This window comes from Manis pentadactyla, chromosome 2 (genome assembly GCF_030020395.1).
Source record: "Manis pentadactyla isolate mManPen7 chromosome 2, mManPen7.hap1, whole genome shotgun sequence".
Lineage (NCBI taxonomy): Eukaryota > Metazoa > Chordata > Mammalia > Pholidota > Manidae > Manis > Manis pentadactyla.
Genome location: NC_080020.1, coordinates 46,266,130 through 46,286,631, shown reverse-complemented (window position 1 = coordinate 46,286,631; position 20,502 = coordinate 46,266,130). Strand labels below are relative to the sequence as shown.

General features: G+C 39.8%; 1 protein-coding gene across 1 annotated transcript in view; it reads right to left on the bottom strand.

The window, feature by feature from the left end:
* Window positions 1–2,921: 2,921 nt before the first annotated feature.
* Window positions 2,922–20,502, bottom strand: part of ATP6V0E1 (ATPase H+ transporting V0 subunit e1) — a 39,970-nt gene continuing 22,389 nt past the window's right edge. The window contains exons 3-4 of the mRNA XM_036884754.2: window positions 14,466–14,595; window positions 2,922–3,415 (exon numbers count right to left, since the gene is read on the bottom strand). Coding sequence (XP_036740649.1) covers window positions 14,502–14,595 — 94 coding nt within the window. The 3' untranslated portion in view covers window positions 2,922–3,415; window positions 14,466–14,501. The remainder of the gene's footprint in view (window positions 3,416–14,465; window positions 14,596–20,502) is intronic.

The following is a 20,502-nucleotide window of genomic DNA, read 5'->3' as shown; positions in this document are numbered from 1 at the left end:
CCTCAGACTACATCTTCAAAAGAATGCCAGAAGTACTCCTGGTTCTGCTATAAGAGCTGGGAGAACCTGGATGGACAGCAAGGATGTGGTCCAGACACTTAGTCTATGATTGTTTCTAAGAGGTCCATCCCCTGCTCAGAGATTAGGCCTGGAGCCTGGCACGGGCCTTTTATGTTTCTGTAACTCAAGTACAAACGATTATCAAAAGGGAAACCACATAAGAAAAAAGAAATTAGGTGACTGCTCCTCTAGGGCCTATCTTTATGGAAAAGTACTGTCAGTCCTAGGGATGTTGTCATTTCTTTGGAAAATAGCCTGTGTCATAGTATAATTTACAAATCAACCTCATCACCACCATGTCATTTGATAACAACCTCATAGAGTAGAAAGGGCAGGTATTGTCTCCATTTTAGATGAAAAAACTTGAGGCTCAGGAACTAAATGACTTGCCCAAAGTTACACAGCTAGCCAGTGATGAAATAAGACTGTAAACCTAGGGCTCCTCCTAATCTAATGATCATCCCAGAAGGCCAAACCATGTTTACCTGGAAAGGCTTTGAAGAACAGGGACATTTCAAATATCCTTTTAAAGGGCTGGACCGATCTCCTTCCTATCTGGGCCCAGGCAAGCACCAGAGCAAGGGAACTGTCGAAGGAAAATAGGATTCACAAGCATCCACCTCTGCCGCTGGATCAGGTGGCAACAGAACAGTTCAGTTATTAGGGATGAGGACAAGAGAAAACACATATCTGAGTTTACATATTAATTGCATCTAATATTTTTAAGAATTTCATAAATGAGGAAACAGCCTCAAGGGTTAAGTGGCTTCCTGGGCAAAGGGAACTTACCAAATTATCCTCAGAAAACCTGCGTTGATTTCATCATTCTCTCATTTCCAACAATAATACAGCTGGTGGTACCAGTCACAGTACCTGGCCTTTAGGAGCTTGCAATCAATCTTTCTGGGAGGTCTTTGTCTCCCAGAAAGGAAATGAGCTCCTTTCTTCTTCACAGGCTTTATGCTGAGACCATTAGGGCCTCATCAGGGGTAAGTCCTAGTAGCGTTTGAAGAGAACCTCTTAAGTTCAGGCCTGAGCTGCTGCACTGGGGCTTACTGAGTAGCATGTGCCTTTCTGGGGGATGAAGACCTCCCTGGCAAAGGGAGCAGATCTGCCTTGTATCACAGCCCTTCAGTGCTCATGTCCCTTCTTTCCCACTGTTATCAGTGCAGTCAACACACGAATCTTGTGTCTGCAGGAATCAGATCCCACCAAATGGTACGCAAGCTGGAGTGCAAAAAGCAGTGTAATCCAGCTTACTTCTCAATGTCTAACTTTGAGCAACTGAGAAGTGGGTAAGTACAAAGTGACAGAATAAGTCAGAGCTCTGATACTTGATTAGTCAGGATCATGTCCTCCGCCTTCAACTATGCCATCAAACTGGAAATGTGCCAAACCACAATCATGAATGAGAACCCCCAAAGGTGCCCTCTGTCACCGCCGCAAGCATGTGCTGTGCCAATGTGCTCCCTATCAGTGTGTGCCATGCGCTTGACACAGGCAAAAGGGGAGTCCCACCATCCTGGAGACATCATGAGGCTCATCTTCAAAACCATGGTGGTCTGCTATGGTCATCTCCCAGGGTGTTTGTATGACTCCCAGTGATAATTGCTGCAGGGCCTGACTTGAAGAATCTGGGTACACAGCTGCACCAGAGCACACTTCCCCCCACTTTCAAGGCTCAAAAACTGTGGCATCCTTTTAGGTACCCACAGTAACCACCAGCACTGCTTTCTCAGATGACAAACCCTGATTAGGGACCAAATAAGTTGCTTTGACAGGAGACAGCTTGGTCATCCACAAGGGCAAAATGCTTTCTTCCCACCTGAGACCCAGCATTGGCTCCTGGCCAATGTAGCTCTGAGAGGCAGGGTGGCAAGTGAGAAGGGCTCTAGAGTGGAAATTAGAAAACATGGACCCTATTTCTTTGTCTGCCTCTGAACAGCTACACTAAACTGGGCAAGTAATTCTTACTGTCTGGGCTCAGATTCTTTAGCTATAAAATGATGCAGTTAGCAATATATCACTATAGTCCCCTCAAAGTAAGACCTTAAGACTTTATGGATTCCATGAAATTAGTTGAAGAGGCCCCTTTGCTGGAAATGTGAAGGAGGGAGTTGTGTAACTCTCAGGAAAACTTCAAGTTCAAAATGAAAGTAAAAAATGGAAAGAAAGAAATGAAAGCAGAAGAGTCACTTTAACTTGAAACTCTCTTTGGTCATAAGAATAGCAAAGCAATGAGTTCAGATAGTTTGGGAGGAACAGAAAAGTACAAACTGCAAAACAGGAAATCCATTCTTGGCCTGGCTCATGGTCAAAAAGCCATGAGCTGCTAAAAGTTTAGATTCATCTTAATTTTTAATTTCTTAAAATTAATAAGGTTCCCATATTAGTGAATTATTCAGATGCCTGTTACCCAAAACACAAAGTTACTGACCCCATCCCATGCTTTTTAATTATTCTTAGTTTTTCAGTCCTATTTCTGTGGACGTAAAGATACAAGGACCTCGTCCCTGTGGCGGTACTGATGCTCCAGCTGTCACCATCATAGCCATTTTTTTATGGACAATGGTCAAATACAGCCTTGTATCACAGTATGGTGACCTTACCTCTCCAAATAGCAGATATGACCTTGCAGGGACCCAATTTCCACACCTGTGATTCCTCCAGTGCTTTGGCTACAGCAAGCACTCAGATGTTTACTGAATGGTTAGAAACTTACTGGTTTCTTTAGGTATCCCAAACTACATGGCCAGATTTATATATCCAATGTAAGTTTGAATTACAAAATCATTTTTTAGAGGCATTACCTAGAGCTAGAAAAGCTTACAAAAATGAGCTTCACCAACACTGAAACCAGATTTCCACAGAAGGCAGAAAAATAATTTATTCCAAAAGATGGCAGAAAAAGAAAGGCATCCTGGAAATACACTTGGGTGTAATTCTGTTGGGACAGATCTTTCCTCCGAACATGCTTTCCTACTGACTGCCCCACTGGAGTCCTATTGTCTTGTAACAGTTTTTAAACATTTCACTGATTCCCATGTCATGAGCAGGCAGGTACCATCTTCAAATCCACAGGTTCCAGGGAGAGAGTGATGTATTTCTCAAAAGAATACCATCTTCTATCTCAGAAGAGTGCAAAACATTTTATGAAGTCAGCACAGTTTAGGTTAAGTAGGCACATAATTCATCAAAGTGTAAAAAAGTTGACAGGAAAAAATACTGTACGGTAGAATAAGATATTTAAAAGTGTTGTGAATGTTTAAGGCAGCTGACGACCAACAGAGGTGAGTCAAGGAAGGTGGGCTGGGTTGGGAGGTGAGTTTGCATCTAGAGGAATTCTCTTCATGACCTGCAAAACAAAGCCGTTCCAATAACTGATCTTTACACCATCCTCAGGAGGGCCAAAGAATAATAATGTCAAGAAAGTCAATCAGGGCCAATTATTTAAAATATATAGCTGCTCAATAAAAGGGGGTTCACTTATCATGCAAGTATAGGGAGCTTTTGCAGGACCATGACAAGAGGTCCAATTACCAAGGACACTGCTAAACTGAGGATCACAAGAAAGGTTTGTGCCACAGAAAGAAGGAAGAGTAAAGCTGACTAAAACTGATTGTACTGGAATCTAATGAGTTCACTTTGGTCTCAAGAATCTGTATTTGCCCCTCCTCCCTTACAGCAAAGAAGCTAGGTTCCCACGGGTGCAGCAAGCTTTTTCTCTGCCAGACTCCTGTGGCTCCTTGGTACTCAAGCTTGCTCCTAGTTTGCTCCCCATTCTTGCCATCACAAGTGTAGGTGACAGAGAGTTTATTCTAGCAGCTTAACCTTTGCAGAGCTAGCATATTTAAAATAGGTATCTTCACAGATCAAACTGCTAACAGTGGTCGCATAAACTCCTTTAATATAAAGCTTATTTTATAACATCTATATAAAGCCACAAATGCTACTTCTGAAATTAAAAAAAGAATGAAGACAAAATAAAAATTAAATTAGTAGAGTCTTTCTAAGTCAATTTCCACACAAGGCTTGAGTTGGTAGATAAGAAAACAATCTGGTTACAACACAATTTCCCAGAATGTTGAGGGTTAAGTGCTGGTGGGGTGAGACATGGTTTGTGGCAGGCAGGTCTGACAAACAGGCAGAAGGTCAAGAGCGTGTGGGGAGATCTGGTGTGCCCTTGAGGTTTTCCAACTCAGAGGGTACAATCAGGAGAACTTGCAGCACAGTGTGATAAAATGACAGGTTTCCCAAGGCCTGGGGTCCACGTGCCCAGAAGTGGACACAAGACTACTACTAAGTCTTACTGGTACAAGATGGGGCAGTCTGACAGCCTTCGATGGTGGAAAGCCGCCAGTCTGATGAGGCCCCACTAAGGCATGACACTATAAACAAAATACAATAAACTCAAGATGTAATCGAAGGACCATTTTAACAGTGTACTAGGAAAATACCACATTGGGCCAGGGAGGGGCAATTACCAGAGCGACTGGTTTTTCATGGCCTCACAGCTTCATAAATCTTTAATCTAATGATCACTTTCTGTTCTCCTCTGTAGGCCAGCAGAACAGGCCCTCTGCACAGACATGAGTTCCAAGCAGATTATCAATTTTCCTTAAGAATACCAAAGTAGTGAATACAGATGTTTTATATGTTAATTTTCTATGAAGAACATATTGATTAGGCTTCCTCACTGTTTAGGCCTTTCTGGACAAATAAACAATCACAGAAGGGAAAAATAGGTCTTTACTTTTGAAAAACCACGTAGAAGCAGGGGACCATTTTCACTCAAGTTCAATGATACCAGTTTAAGATAAATGTGAGTGATCCTCATGTTAAATGGCATAGACTTATGGTTTGATTTTGGAGTGAACTAAAGCACATATTCTAATCATGTCTGATATGAAACAGCTGTTCGGGGCAAGTGAGTGGGAATTTATTAACCCAAGGGTTCATGGTCTCATTTTGCAACAAAAGGAATCACTAAAGCCACCTACAGATAAAACTGAGAGTGAAAATAACACAAAAATACTAAGGCCAGAACAAGGAAATGTGTTCAGGAAAGGATGAGTGAATATATTCTTTTAATCAAAGGATAGGTTTCTTTTTTATCTTAACTTTTTCATTTTAGATACATTTACAAAATAATTCCTTCTTTATTAAGTGTAAGGTATATACTTACTGCAGATTAACACAAGAAGTATTTAAGCAAACTAATGATATGTATATTTAACAAGTCAAGACAGGTACCAAATGAATGGCAAAAAGTAGAGAGCTAAATACACTTAGGGAAAGAAGAAATTGCTTTGAAACCAAGTGTCCAGGAAAGGAAATACAGAGATTTGCAAGCTAGACACTCAGAAAAACCATCAGTAAGAATTAAGGGAGAATGGGGTGAGCAGAGGCAACAAAGCAGACGCAATGTTTGCAGCATAGTGTTGCCTCATCTGCCTTCTAAACTGATGAGTGTCAGGGAAGTGAGGTGAGGAAAGGTAAGTAAAGCAAATTAGGTCAAGACAATGAAATCAGTATGGTTGGAACCAATAGGTCACAGAGTAAAGTAGTGAAAAGAAAGGCTGCAAAGGTGGTCTGAGGTCTGCAAAGAGCTTGCTCACCAAGTTCGAAAGCTGAACACAACCTGCAGACTAACCATTCTTACCTTTTGTGGCTCATGGGACCTTTGCTGATCCTGACAAAAACTGTGCTTACAACATATTACATTATTACATAGCATTTCAAGGGGCAGGTACCCACTAAACTCAGGGGACTCAGGTTAAAAAAAACCCTGCTGTAACCCACGTGGAGCAATTGAAGTTTCCAGGGCAAGGGATGATCTGTTTCAGGAAGAGCTAGAGCAGGAAGATAAACAGGGAGTTTTTTTTGCAGATATACTGACTGGAGAGACAGGGAAAGCTGATGAGGATCCACTGCAGTAACTCAGAGCTCCAGTGATCTGGGTCAGAAATTAGGGGGCCTGAAGGAGGAATGGAAAGGAAGGGCAGATAAGAGACATTAACAGGATCAACTGGATTTGAGGAAGAAAAGGAAGTGACTGAATAAGTTCTGGCCCTAAGTGATAGGGACAACTATGACATCAGGAACTGAAATGGAGATGTGACAGTTTGAAGTGGCAGCAGAATATCTAACCAGAGATCAGAGTAAAAGATACCCTTTTAAACCATAGAACACCTCATATTTAAGTTTTCATAGGTATGGCTGATTTTAACCTCTCAGCAGATCACAAATCCCTTCAGAGACACAGTTTTCCTTGAAATCCCCACTCAGGACTGTGTACTTCATGAGCACGCAAATATTTCTGGAATGCAAAGAAAAACAGCTCCCCCAGGACAAAGGCCTAATTACTAATACCTTCTATTCCTTTCCTGTCCAGACTTTGTAATAAAATGGAATTTCTGCCTTTTAGGACTGCGGTAAACAATATAAGCTCATCTAACCTATTACAATGATGTGGTAAACCAGCAAAGTTACAGGACACTGGGTCAGTCCAACAAGAGGTTATAACCGTTATAAATATTTATGCACCCAATACAGGAGCACCGACATATGAGAAACAAATACTAACAGAATTAAAGGAGGAAATAGAATGCAATGCATTCGTTCTAGGAGACTTCAACACAGCACTCACTCCAAAGGACAGATCCACCAGACAGAAAATAAGTAAGGACACAGAGGCACTGAACAACACAGTAGAGCAGATGGACCTAACAGACATCTACAGAACTCTACACCCAAAAGCAGCAGGATACACATTCTTCTCAAGTACACATGGAACATTCTCCAGAATAGACCACATACTAGGCCACAAAAAGAGCCTCAGTAAATTCAAAAAGATTGAAATTCTACCAACCAACTTCTCAGACCACAAAGGTATAACACTAGAAATAAATTGTACAAAGAAAACAAAAAGACTCACAAACACATGGAGACTTAACAACAAGCTCCTAAATAATCAATGGATCAATGACTAAATTAAAATAGAGATTAAGCAATATATGGAGACAAATGACAACAACAGCACAAAGCCCCAACTTCTGTGGGACGCAACAAAGGCAGTTCTAAGAGGAAAGTATAAAGTAATTAAGGCCTATTTAAAGAAGGAAGAACAATCCCAAATGAATAATCTAAAGTCACAATTATAGAAACTGGAAAGAGAAGAACAAATGAGGCCCAAAGTCAGCAGAAGGAGGGACATAATGAAGATCAGAGAAAAAATAAAATTGAGAAGAATAAATCAATAGAAAAAATCAATAAAACCAAGAGCTGGTTCTTTGAGAAAATAAACAAAATAGATAAGCACCTAGCCAGACTTACTAAGAGAAAAAGAGAATCAACACACATCAACAGAATCAGAAATGGGAAAGGAAAAAACACAATGGACCCCACAGAAATACAAAGAATTATTAGAGAATACTATGAGAATCTATATGGTAACAAGCTGAAAAACCTAGAAGAAATGGACAACTTCTAGAAAAATACAACCTTCCAAGACTGACCAAGAAAGAAACAGAATATCTAAACAGACCAATTACCAGCAACAAAATTGAATTGGTAATCAAAAATCTACCCAAGAACTAAACCCCCATACCAGATGGATTCACCACTGAATTTTAACAGGCACATAGAGAAGACATAATACCCATTCTCCTTAAAGTTTTCCAAAAAATAGAAGAGGAGGGAACACTTCCAAACTCATTCTATGAAGCCAGCATCACTCTAATACCAAAACCAGGCAAAAACCCCACCAAAAAAGAAAACTACAGAACAATATCACTGATGAACGTAGATGCAAAAATACTCAACAAAATATTAGCAAACTCAATTCAAAACTATATCAAGAGGATCATACACCATGACCAAGTGGGATTCATCCCAGGGATGTAAGGATGGTACAACATCCGAAAATCCATCAACATCATCCACCACATCAACAAAAAGAAGGACAAAAACCACATGATCATCTCCATAGATGCTGAAAAAGCATTCGACAAAATTCAACATCCATTCATGATAAAAACTCTCAACAAAATGGGTATAGAGGGCAAGTACCGCAACATAATAAAGGCCATATAGGACAAACCAACAGCCAACATCATACTGAACAGCGAGAAGCTGAAAGCTTTTCCTTTAAGATAGGGAAAAAGACAGGGATGCCCACTCTCCCCACTTTTATTCAACATAGTACTGGAGGTCCTAGCCATGGCAATCAAGCAAAACAAAGAAATACAAGGCATCTAGATTGGTAAAGAAGAAGTCAAACTGTCACTATTTGCAGATGACAGGATATTGTATATAAAAAACCCTAAAGACTCCACTCCGAAACTACTAGAACTAATATCTGATTCAGCAAAGTCGCAGAATACAAAATTATACACAGAAATCTATTGCATTCCTACACACTAATGATGAACTAGCAGAAAGAGAAATCAGGAAAACAATTCCATCCACAACTGCATCAAAAAGAATAAAATACCTAGGAATAAACCTAACCAAGGAAGTGAAAGACCTATACCCTCAAAACTACAAGACACTCTTAAGAGAAATTAAAGAGGGCACTAACAAATGGAAACTCATCCCATTCTCTTGGCTAGGAAGAATTAATACTGTCAAAATGGCCATCCTGCCTAAAACAATCTACAGATTCAATGCAATCCCTACCAAAATACCAACAGCATTCTTCAACGAACTGGAACAAATAGTTTTAAAATTCATATGGAACCACCAAAGACCCCAAATAGCCAAAGCAATCCTCAGAAGGAAGAATGAAGCAGGGGGGATGTCACTTCCCAACTTCAAGCTCTACTACAAAGCCACAGTAATCAAGACAATTTGGTACTGGCACAAGAACAGAGCCACAGACCAGTGGAACAGAATAGAGACTCCAGATATTAACCCAAATATACATGGTCAATTAATATACGATAAAGGAGCCATGGACATACAATGGGGAAATGACAGCCTCTTCAACAGCTGGTGTTGGCAAAACTGGACAGCTACATGAAAGAGAATGAAACTGGATCATTGTCTAACCCCATACACAAAAGTAAATTCAAAATGGATCAAAGACCTGAATGTAAGTCATGAAACCAAAAAACTCTTCGCAAAAAACATAGGCAAAAATCTCTTGGACATAAACATGAGCAACTTATTCATGAACATATTTCCACGGGCAAGGGAAACAAAAGCAAAAATGAACAAGTGAGACTATATCAAGCTGAAGAGCTTCTGTACAGCAAAGGACACCACTAGAACAAAAAGGCATCCTACAGTATGGGAGAATATATTCATAAATGACAGATCCCATAAAGGCTTGACATCCAAAATACATAAAGAGCTTATGCACCTCAGCAAACAAAAAGCAAATAATCCAATTAAAAAATGGGCAGAGGAGCTGAACAGACACTTCTCCAGAGAAGAAATTCAGATAGCCAACAGACACATGAAAAGATGCTCCAAATTGCTAGTCATCAGAGAAATGCAAATTAAAACCACAATGAGATATCACCTCACACCAGTTAGGATGGCCAACGTTCAAAAGACAAACAGCAGCAAATACTGGTGAGGATGTGGAGAAAGGGGAACCCTCCTACACTGTTGGTAGGAATGTAAATTAGTTCAGCCATTGTGGAAAGCAGTATGGAGGTGCCTCAAAAAACTCAAAATAGAAACACCATTTGACCCAGGAATTCCACTCCTAGGAATTTGCCCTAAGAATGCATCAGCCCAGTTTTTTTTTTTTATTATTTTATTTTGGTATCATTAATCTACAATTACATGAAGAACATTATGTTTACTAGGCTCCCCCCTTCACCAAGCCCCTCCCACCATACCCCTTCACAGTCACTGTCCATCAGCGTAGTAAGATGCTGCAAAATCACTACTTGTCTTCTCTGTGTTGCACAGCCCTCCCTGTGCCCCCCCACACTGTACATGCTAATCGTAATACCCCCTTTCTTTTTCCCCACCCTCATCCCTCCCTTCCCACCCATCCTCCCCAGTCCCTTTCCCTTTGGTAACTATTAGTCCATTCTTGGGTTCTGTGATTCTGCTGCATCAGCCCAGTTTTTGAAAAAGACATATGCACCCCTGTGTTTATCACAGCACTATTTACAATAGCCAAGAAATGGAAGCAACCTAAGTGTCCATCAGTAGATGAATGGATAAAGAAGATGTGGTACATATACACAATGGGATATTATTCCGCCATAAGAAGAAAACAAATCCTACCATTTGCAACAACATGGATGGTACTAGAGGATATTATGCTCGGTGAAATAAGCCAGTTGGAGAAAGACAAGTACCAAATGATTTCACTCATCTGTGAAGCATAAGAACAAAGCAAAAACTGAAGGAGCAAAACAGCAGCAGACTCACAGAACCCAAGAATGGACTAACAGTTACCAAAGGGAAAGGGACTGAGGAGGATGGGTGGGAAGAGAGGGAAAAGGGGGACGGGGGAAGAAAGGGTGCATTATGATTAGCATGTATAATGTGTGTGGGGGGCATGGGGAGGGCTGTACAACACAGAGAAGACAAGTAGTTATTCTACAGCATCTTACTACGCTGATGGACAGTGACTGTGATGGGGTATGTCGGGGGGACTTTGTGATGGGGGGACAGTGACTGTGATGGGGTATGTCAGGGGGACTTTGTGATGGGGGGAGTCTAGTAAACATAATGTTCCTCATGTAACTGTAGATTAATAATACCAAAAAAAAAAAAAAAAAGATCAATAACAACAACAAAAAAGTTACAGGACACTGGATCTGAAGCCAAATCCACCCAAGGAGATTCCGTACTAGCATCATACCCCCAAGACTGAAGGAAAATAGGCCACCAACAAAAAAAGCAACTCTGATGTGATAGCTTCCATAAGCATCTTACGAATCTAGGAGAGGCAGATAAAGGCTAGTAGGGGTCAGAGATGTACTGAGCACTGTTTTAGAAGGACAGGGAAAGATTTCTAGCCAATAAATGTAATGCATTATAACTTGGCCTACCATCAATACATGAAAGTGTCATGGCCATAAAGTGATTAAAATAGCAAAAGATCAGCTATATATTTAACTGGGCTGTTCATATCAAGTCATTTCATCTGTATAAAGTTTATTCTAAAGCTTTCATGACTGTTCCTCACTTTTCTCTGCTGAATACCGTGTCTGGCTTATACCTCCTAATTTTCAAATCTGGCCTCTCAAACAAATCATGTACAAAATCAAACACTTTTCCTTACCAGGTGAAGACAGGTCAAAATCTGGTTTCTGCCTTCCTTTATCATCCCACTGTTGTATAAAAGTTCAAAGTTCAAAAGGGAATTTAGCTGAATCTTTTGATTTTACCACCAAGAAAAGTGAAGTTCTGTCTTAAGAGTTCTTTTTGCTCCAATGCTAGGAAGTGATGATGTTTTTTGATGGGATAACTCCAAAGGCCTAGAGTTAAGGCACTATAATAATCACATCCTCAAACACATAATAAATGTGACATTATCTCCACAATTAGGGTTTATCTGGCTGTGTCCTCCTACTTCCTCACATTTGGCCTTTAAAGGAACAACCTTTAATAAAAGGGTTTCAAGCAACCCTGGTTTGTGGACTACAGCACAAAGATTAGGAGTTTGTCAATCAAGTTAACAGACACATGAGAATGAAAAGCATGAGCAGATGGAACCATCAGAGCCCCACAGCCAGTGTTCAGGGCCAACGAGCCCAATTCTCTTATTATAAAGGAAAGAAATGAGGCTCCAAGAAGTTAAGTGAAGGGCAATGCTAGAAGGAGATCCAACTTTGAGGCCTGAATTTCTCAGCTTTAAATTCCAACCAACATCCTTAGTATTCACTACAGTTAAAAGAAAGAATAGAAAACAGGAGAACTTGATGAAAAAAGGCAGGTAAAAAAAAAAAAAAAAACCTCATGAATCAGATTAAAAAAAAATCTATGTACAGGTGAAATCAAACCCCTTTGGGTAAAGACAGAATTCTAAGGGAAAAAAAAATAGCCAAACTATTTACCTACCAGCCTGGCAAAAATCCAGGCTGTGAGGAAACAGGCATTCTCATATATCATTGGTGGAAATGCAAAAATGGTACAATCCCTGTAGAAGGGAATGTGGTAATATCTAGAACTATATATATACACCTTTCACCCAGAGGTTCCTTTTCAAGGAATCTAATCCAAAGAACGTTGGCAAAAAACACAAAATGTCATATGCACAGGATGATACTGTGGCTGTATTAATAAAAGAAAAGACTAGAAATAATCTGAAAGGACATCAATGGGTATAAAAAAATAAGGAAGATCTCTAATCTCTGTACAGTGATATTTTGTAGGATATTTTGTTCAGTGAAGAAAGCAAGGTATGAACAATACACTTATCTTTTCTGTAACAGTTGTGTTGGGGAAACAGAGATACACACACACACACACACAAACATATACATATATATACATGAATGTATGTATTTGCTTATCCTTGCAAAATAAAAAGAAGGATAGACCTCTCTGAATATATATTGTGTACCATTTTGGTTTTGGAAATGTTTTACATATTCAAAAAACAGTAGCAAATTGAAAAATTACCATGCATTGAACACAAAATAAAACAATCTAACTATGTATCAAATTGATAAATACCAGAGGAAACAATTATTTCAAGTAACCTCAGAAAACAGCATTTTGCTCTTTATTTGTTCTAAGGGCAAATAAAGCAGCAAAGAAATCCTAAACTGCATTCAATAAACTTATAGTTACTGGTGCTGTTTCCAAACTATTTTATATGTATTATATAGATAATGAAAGTAATTTAGTTACTGTCTTTAGGAGACAACATTTTCAGCATAGGTGAATGATATTCAAGTGTAAAACAGAAGTTTTATACTTGTATAAAGTATAAAAGTATTTTTATAAGTAAAAACCATATAATGTTAAATTTGAATTAGATATACTAATACAAACTCATGATTTTTTTTTCTTCTTACAAGTACGTACTTCCTGGCTCTGTCTACTGTAAAGACTTAGAAGCAATAACATTCCAGCAGAAATGGATGCACCTTGCAATCGGATCTTGGTTTTTAAATACCATTGCCTCTGAAAGGGACCACAGTCAACTGGGCCTAAGGACTGACTAGTGAACCCAGATCCTTTCAGTGGGAAATTTAGAAAGCAATTAGAGGAATAGTTGATTCCAAGTCTGGAACAGGAAACACACAAAGGGGTCTTGGACATCTTGATGTTGCCAGAAAGTAAGGGAACTACCAAAGACTAATATCTAAAGGACACAGAAGCCAGTCTAGACAGGCTCCCATAGACCAAAGAAAGAACAACTGAACATGAAAAGGATAAAAGATGTAATCGATTCAAATTTGAAAAGAATGAACAAAAGAAAAAAAACCTCACTGGCTATCCTGAAGTAACTCAGGGACCAAATCTTACTCTGAAAATTAAAAGAAAAGAATTAAATATGTATACTGCTTTTCCTGTATGATCTGTATTTCAAGGCACTAAATAACCCTAGCTGATGAAGCAAAGCTCCTCTTCGCAGAAAAACTTCATTCAATCAAATGTAGAAGTAATAATAGAACTAGAAAATCTTCATTTTGCAATTTCTACTGCAATGCTTAAATCAGGCTAAGACCATCAATGGATAAAATCGCTGGATAAAAGGCTGACAGAGAACTTTACAAGTGGAGGGACCAGGTTGTCGTTACTTGAACCACTAATCATCTAAGCATCACTAAAGATAGGAGAGCCAGATCCCACGTCTCTCCTGTAGGGTGATATGAAGTTCACAGTACCACCTGCGAAGCGGTCTTGACAAAAAAGCCAAGGGTACTTGAACCAGAACCTATTCAGGCATTTAGCGCTGACTTCCATTTATTGAAATAATGGAGAGAGAGGAAACAAACTAAGTGATAGTTTTCTGACTCTCAGTGAATAAATCTTTCCACTCTACCTCTCCTTACCTCTTTGATCCTTAGAACTAAATAAAACCTACAATTTTAAGGCCAATTTTCAAAAAGCACCTGTCTCTCTCTATCTAGAGCTTTCAGAAATGCACTTAATTTTAAGTCTGTCATTCACTTCTTAAAGTTGCTGAATCTTGTAATATCAAGAATAGGCATGTTCCTGAGCTGTGTTTGAAAGACTGCACATAAACTTAATTTATTTAAATGACTGGGTAATAGACTTTAAAAGGTTCTTGCGGATAAATCCTTTGGTAAAATGAATGGCTTAAGTTCAAAATTTATTTTTGCACTTCAGATCATATTTGTGTTTAGCAGCCTGCCCTCACCGAGTGTTAAAATGGCCATAGTTTTCTGAGGAAAAGTCAAGGCAGATCTAGCTGACTGATTGACAGTACTAATGGGAAAGGTCAAGGGCATAGTCACCTCCATGACTGAGCACTGGAGAGCAGGTCTTCTTCCTTAAGGCCAATGATGTTTGAGGTACCAGATGGTTTCATTTTTCAACTGTGGTCCAAAGAGAGGGTTGAGTTGGGCCAGAATTGCGATCAGCCAACTGAATGGATGATGGGGGAGACACAACAACAGAAAGGGGTGAACTCATGTTGGAACATGACCATTTTCAATTAGGACGAAAAAAAAGTGTTGTAATAAATTTAAATCTATTCTGTTCAGACCAAACTTTCATTACTACTTAGAGTTGGTTGGACCACATTGTGCTGATGGCAGCACATCTTATAACAAAATGCTTCACAGAACATAGCCCACCTTCGTTTCAATACCTGCTGACAAAGCAGCTAGACTTGGTCACAGCACAGGAAATCCAGTATTTCCTGAATTCATATGTTATCTTGATATCAGAGCGCTTTTACCTAATCTCGATTTCTCATCACAACTTTCGGGCTCAGGAAAAATGGGTGTTACTTTATCCACTCCCCAGATGCTGAGACCCACCACTGATATAACAGCCATGTTTCCTGGGACTGCCGAGGTTAAACCTCAGTCCACCAACCTTCAATGAGACTGTAATGCTTGAGCTCCCTTCTCCAATCACCATCCCCATTCAAACATGCAACCATCTCATGGGACCCAGTGGAGCTGTACCAAATGGGCACTTAACACCTCCCGCCTCTTCAGAATCCAAGTAACAAGGTATTCCTTTGTATTATGGACTAATTATGGAGGAAATACAATGATGTTATGTATTACCTCAGGGTTAGAAGTGAAAAACAGCACACAGTCAAAATTCTTTAAGACTTTCTTACTGCTCATGAAGTTCCTAATATGTGGTTTTATATCCAATAGAGAAATTCATATACTCAGTGAAGTCTGCAATTCACTGAGCTAAGATGAAAGCAAAAAACAAAAAGGCATATGCAAATATCTGGCCATTCAGACCATCTTGTGGTTTACGTACTAAATAAATATTTAATGAGCACCTACTAGGTTCCAGCCCCCAGGATACAAAATGTTGCCACCCTCACAAAGCTTGCATAATATAATGTCAGGAAGGAAATAAAGTGGCGTGAAGAAATAGAGACTGATGGAAGTAGTGGAGGTACCACTTGATAGGGTGGCAGGGAAGGCCTCTCCAAGAAGGTAACCCTGAGCAGATACCAGAATAAAGCAGAATGCACACTGCTGTTAAGTCCTACTCAAAATACATGAGCTGATTAGAATCTCTCTCATTTGTGGGGAGGAGATATGGTAAACAAGCCCAGTCTCCATACTGATCTGGGAGAGTAGATTTTAACAACATAATCTGCTTTCACTATTATCTCTGCAAGGGATAGAGGGAATTGTTTTCCAAGGAAAAGTATATTGCTACATTCCTCTCCTTTTTTTTTTTTTTTGAGAGGGCATCTCTCATATTTATTGATCAAATGGTTGTTAACAACAATAAAATTCTGTATAGGGGACTCAATGCACAACCATTAATCAACCCCAAGCCTAATTCTCAACAGTCTCCAATCTTCTGAAGCATAACGAACAAGTTCTTACATGGTGAACAAATTCTTACATAGTGAATAAGTTCTTACATGGTGAACAGTGCAAGGGCAGTCATCACAGAAACTTTCGGTTTTGATCACGCATTATGAACTATAAACAATCAGGTCAAATATGAATATTTGTTTGACTTTTATACTTGATTTATATGTGAATCCCACATTTCTCCCTTATTATTATTATTATTATTATTTTTAATAAAATGCTGAAGTGGTAGGTAGATGCAAGATAAAGGTAGAAAACATAGTTTAGTGCTGTAACAGGGCAAATGTAGATGATCAGGTCTGTGCCTACAGACTAAGTATTAATCCAAGCTAGACAAGGGCAACAAAACAATCACGGATGCAGAAGACTTCTCTCAAAACAGGGGGGGTGAGGTTCTAAGCCTCACCTCTGTTGATCCCCAATTTCTCACCTGATGGCCCCCATTCCTCTCCTTTTAAAATTACAGGGCTTTAAATTTCCCTATAAGAGAGGGAACAACCAAACCCAACCAGGCCATTACCTGGTTGCATCTCTTTCCTTCCATTTGCTGTCATTTTTAGCACCCTTCCAATCAAAGGATCAAAACACTGATTCTGATCACTACTGACCAGACTGCTGGAGACTGCCAGCACAGTACGAGAGACCTGCACCAGCAGAAACAATGCGCAGCCCTGCCACCCCACCTCACAAGCTGGTTTTGTGACAGGAAACATGACACCTGAGGAAACTGGGCCAAAATAGGTAACTCAAGCTGACTCACTTTATATACAAAAAGTTAGTTCAGATGAGATTCTCTGATCTGTACTTAGAATTAGAGTATTAAACACAAACAAATCCGGAGCCCTGTAAGTTGAGGTTTAACATCTATCTGGCACTGTAAAAAAAGAAAGAATAGGCTAGCACAGGCAGACACATTTAAAAGCTCTGTGACTGTAGTAAACACTAATGGTGAGAGCTAAGAGTCACGGAAAATTCCACAGACCCAGGACTTCCCTGGTCCCAGCAGGCAATAGAAGTTGCCTATAAAAACAGTCGTTCATAAAATGGCAGCAGACTCAGAGACTCCAAGAATGAACTAGTGGTTACCAAAGGGGAGGTGTATGGGAGGGTGGGTGGGGAGGGAGGGAGAAGAGATTGAGGGGTATTATGTTTAGTACACATGGTGTGGGGGATCACGGGGAGAACAGTGTAGCAGAAAAGGCACATAGTGAATCTGTGACATCTTGCTGCACTGATGGACAGTGACTGCATTAGGGTATGGGTGGGGACTTGATAATACAGATAAATGTAGTAACCACAATGTTTTTTCATGTGAAACCTTCATAAGAGTGTATATTAATCATACCTTAATAAAAAAAACAGTCATTCATCCTTTTGGAAGGGACTGAAATAACTGGCCAGTGCTTAGAAGTACTAAGTAGAAAGTATGTTAGAACCCTGAAGGAACAAAACAGCAGCAGACTCACGGAACCCAAGAATGGACTAACAGTTACCAAAGGGAAAGGGACTGGGGAGGATGAGTGGGAAGGAAGGGATAACGGGGTGGGGGGAAGAAAGGGGGCATTACGATTAGCATGTATAATGTGGGGGGAGACACGGGGAGGGCTGTGCAACACAGAGAAGACAAGTAGTGATTCTACAGCATCTTACTATGCTGATGCACAGTGACTGTGATGTGTATGTGGGTATGTGGGGGGAACTTGGTGATGGGGGGAGTCTAGTAAACATAATGTTCCTCATGTAATTGTAGATTAATGATACCAAACAAAAAAAAAGTATGTTAGAACCTAGTCTGTCTCCTGTCTTCCCCCAAAATGTATAGTACCAAGTAACAGCACCACCTCCCAGCACTTTGAATGATGTTGTATAGCAGTGCCTCTTCTGTATCCTGGCTGCACATTTATAATCACCCAGGCAGCTTTAAAGAACACTGATGCTATCCTTCGCAGACAACCTTTCTCTTAATTCTAACACGATACAATTAAGGAAATTGAGGCAGAAAGAGGCTAAATGGTTTGCCTCCAGCCACAATACTAATTGGGTGGTAGTAATTTCTGAACTAGAAATCAGGTTAGACTAAGGTTCCCACTATAAAAGTTACCTTCTGAAATATTTTAACTGACAACATTGCAAAAGGCATTAATTTAGCTAAAAACAAACTGTCTAGGAGTTACTGAAACAAATAATCCATTTGCTGATTATTAAGTCCATCAGAAGCCTTTGTTACCTGAGATATAGAAGAAATATTCCAAAGCAGGAACAAAGTCCACTTTGCTTGTTCAGGTCAGTGTTCAGATACTTGAATTAAATGTTACAGACTATTTTAAAAGTTTCAAATCAAGCAAAACATCTCACTTAAACCCCGAACACACCAAAGTTCAAGGGAATTCCTTGAGAAAGAGTCAGGCCCGTTCATTAAAAAATTCAAGGAGGAACTTTCCCCCTCTAGCCAGCTGCGCTCTCTCTCTGCCTGCCTTGACTACCACCTGACTTAAAATTTCCCTTTAAAGCTGATAAACACAGGGGAGAACTGGAAGGAGAAAAAAAATCCACTCTGAACTGATGGAAGTGGGTGGTCATATTCCAATGAATCTATTACTTCCTGTGTCCAAGAAAAGAGAATGAAATGCACCCTTCATATGTGCCCAGCCTATCTCCCATGTCTCCATGACCTGCAGTTCAGGCTAATATCTAACCATGTGAGATTATTCAAACTACTGAGGCAGCTATGGTGAGGTAACATCTTTCAGAGAACTGTGGAGCTGGAGCAGACCAACGGTCAAGTTCATGTTCCTCACTTTAATGATGAAGAAACTAAGTCTTAGGGAACTTAATACCCCACAGTGAATCAGTGATAGCACTGGAAGGTCCTCAGTCCCACTACACCAGGCTGCTACTCTAGGATGAAACAAATCAAGCAGCTTAGGAGTTCCTCATTTATTCCCATCATCTGTCAATGCCTTGCTCCATGTCAGGCTCTGAGTATGCAAAGAGGAATCTGTTAGGGGCCAATTCCTGAGCAGCTCACAAGCTTGTCAGAGAGAGCAGTAAGTGTGCTTTGGAAGAGATACACACAGGAGTTTTCATTCTACAAATACTCCTAGGTCACTTTGTCATGAGCTCAGTTCTTCGTTATTAGAATTCTATAAGCACAAACAACTCCTGCCCCACAGAAAAGGCTATAACCAGCTCTCTCAAATCTTGCTTTGTTCTTTTGTTACCCCTTCAGATATGAGGAAAAGGAAGAAAGACATGGTTACTTCACATGGACACACAGATCAAGCCAGTAACGGCTCGGCTTCCCTGGTAAATGTGGAAGTCTGGCTAGGACTTATCTTCTGATCCACTGTCCCTCCAGAGGGGGCCATGATAGCAGTGACCTCTATCAGTGGGCTCCTTCAGAGATAACAGAGATGCTGGAGAGCAACTTGCCCTGTCTCCACCAAGATGACATGTGTCATACCCGCTCATCCCAATTCAATGACACAAATTCTTTCAAGGGCAGCAATGCTATTAGACATTATTAGAAAATATGGTTTTCATCAATGGATAAATGAATGGATGAATGGATAAAGAAACTGGCATATATACATATGGAATATTATTCAGCCATAAAAAAATAATAAAATCACTTGCAACAAATCCATTTGTGACAATATGGATGGGCTTTGGAGGCATTATGAAAGTGAAATAAGTCAGACAAAGAAAGGTAAATACTGTATGATCTCTCTTATATGTGGAATCTAAAAATTCGTATATCTAAATCTAAATCTAAAAAAACACCTATAAATACAAAAACCAAGCTTATAGATATAGGAAACAGATTGATAGTTGTCAGAGGTGGTGGAGTGGGAAGTGGGATTGATGGGTGAATTTTTCTGTTTTTAAATAAATTGAATTTAAAAAAATAAATGGCATCTTTTGTTACCGTTGTAGATAGACAGAAAAAAGAGAAAGAAAATACGGGATTCAGTATAAGGCAAGGCTGGATTTTAATTGCAGCTACACCAAATAATAGTGGAGTGACTCCAGAAAAGTGACCTTACAACCCCAAGCCTGTTTCCACTTTTACAAAATGAAGATAATAATTCCTGCCTCAAGTGAAATAATTAAAGATAATATATGAAAGGGCTTTGTTATAGTAGCTGACAAATCAATGTTCAATTAATACTAGTTATCCCTTCTCTTTCTCTGTGAGACAGATGAATATGTATTCAAGCCATGGAATGAAATACAACCTATTTACTTTACAAGGAGTTTCTCATGTAGCACTGAGTCATTCTCATCCCCACCTCCTCTCCTGCCCTCACTCCCTCTGTGGTAGGCAGAATTCTAAGATGTTCCCCCAGATTCCCATCCCCTGGTGAACACACTCTGCCTAAACCCAGGATGGTAAATGTGACAGTATAGTTACTCCCATGATTAGATTATGTTATATGGTACCGGTGGCTTTGAGAAAGGGAAGTTATCC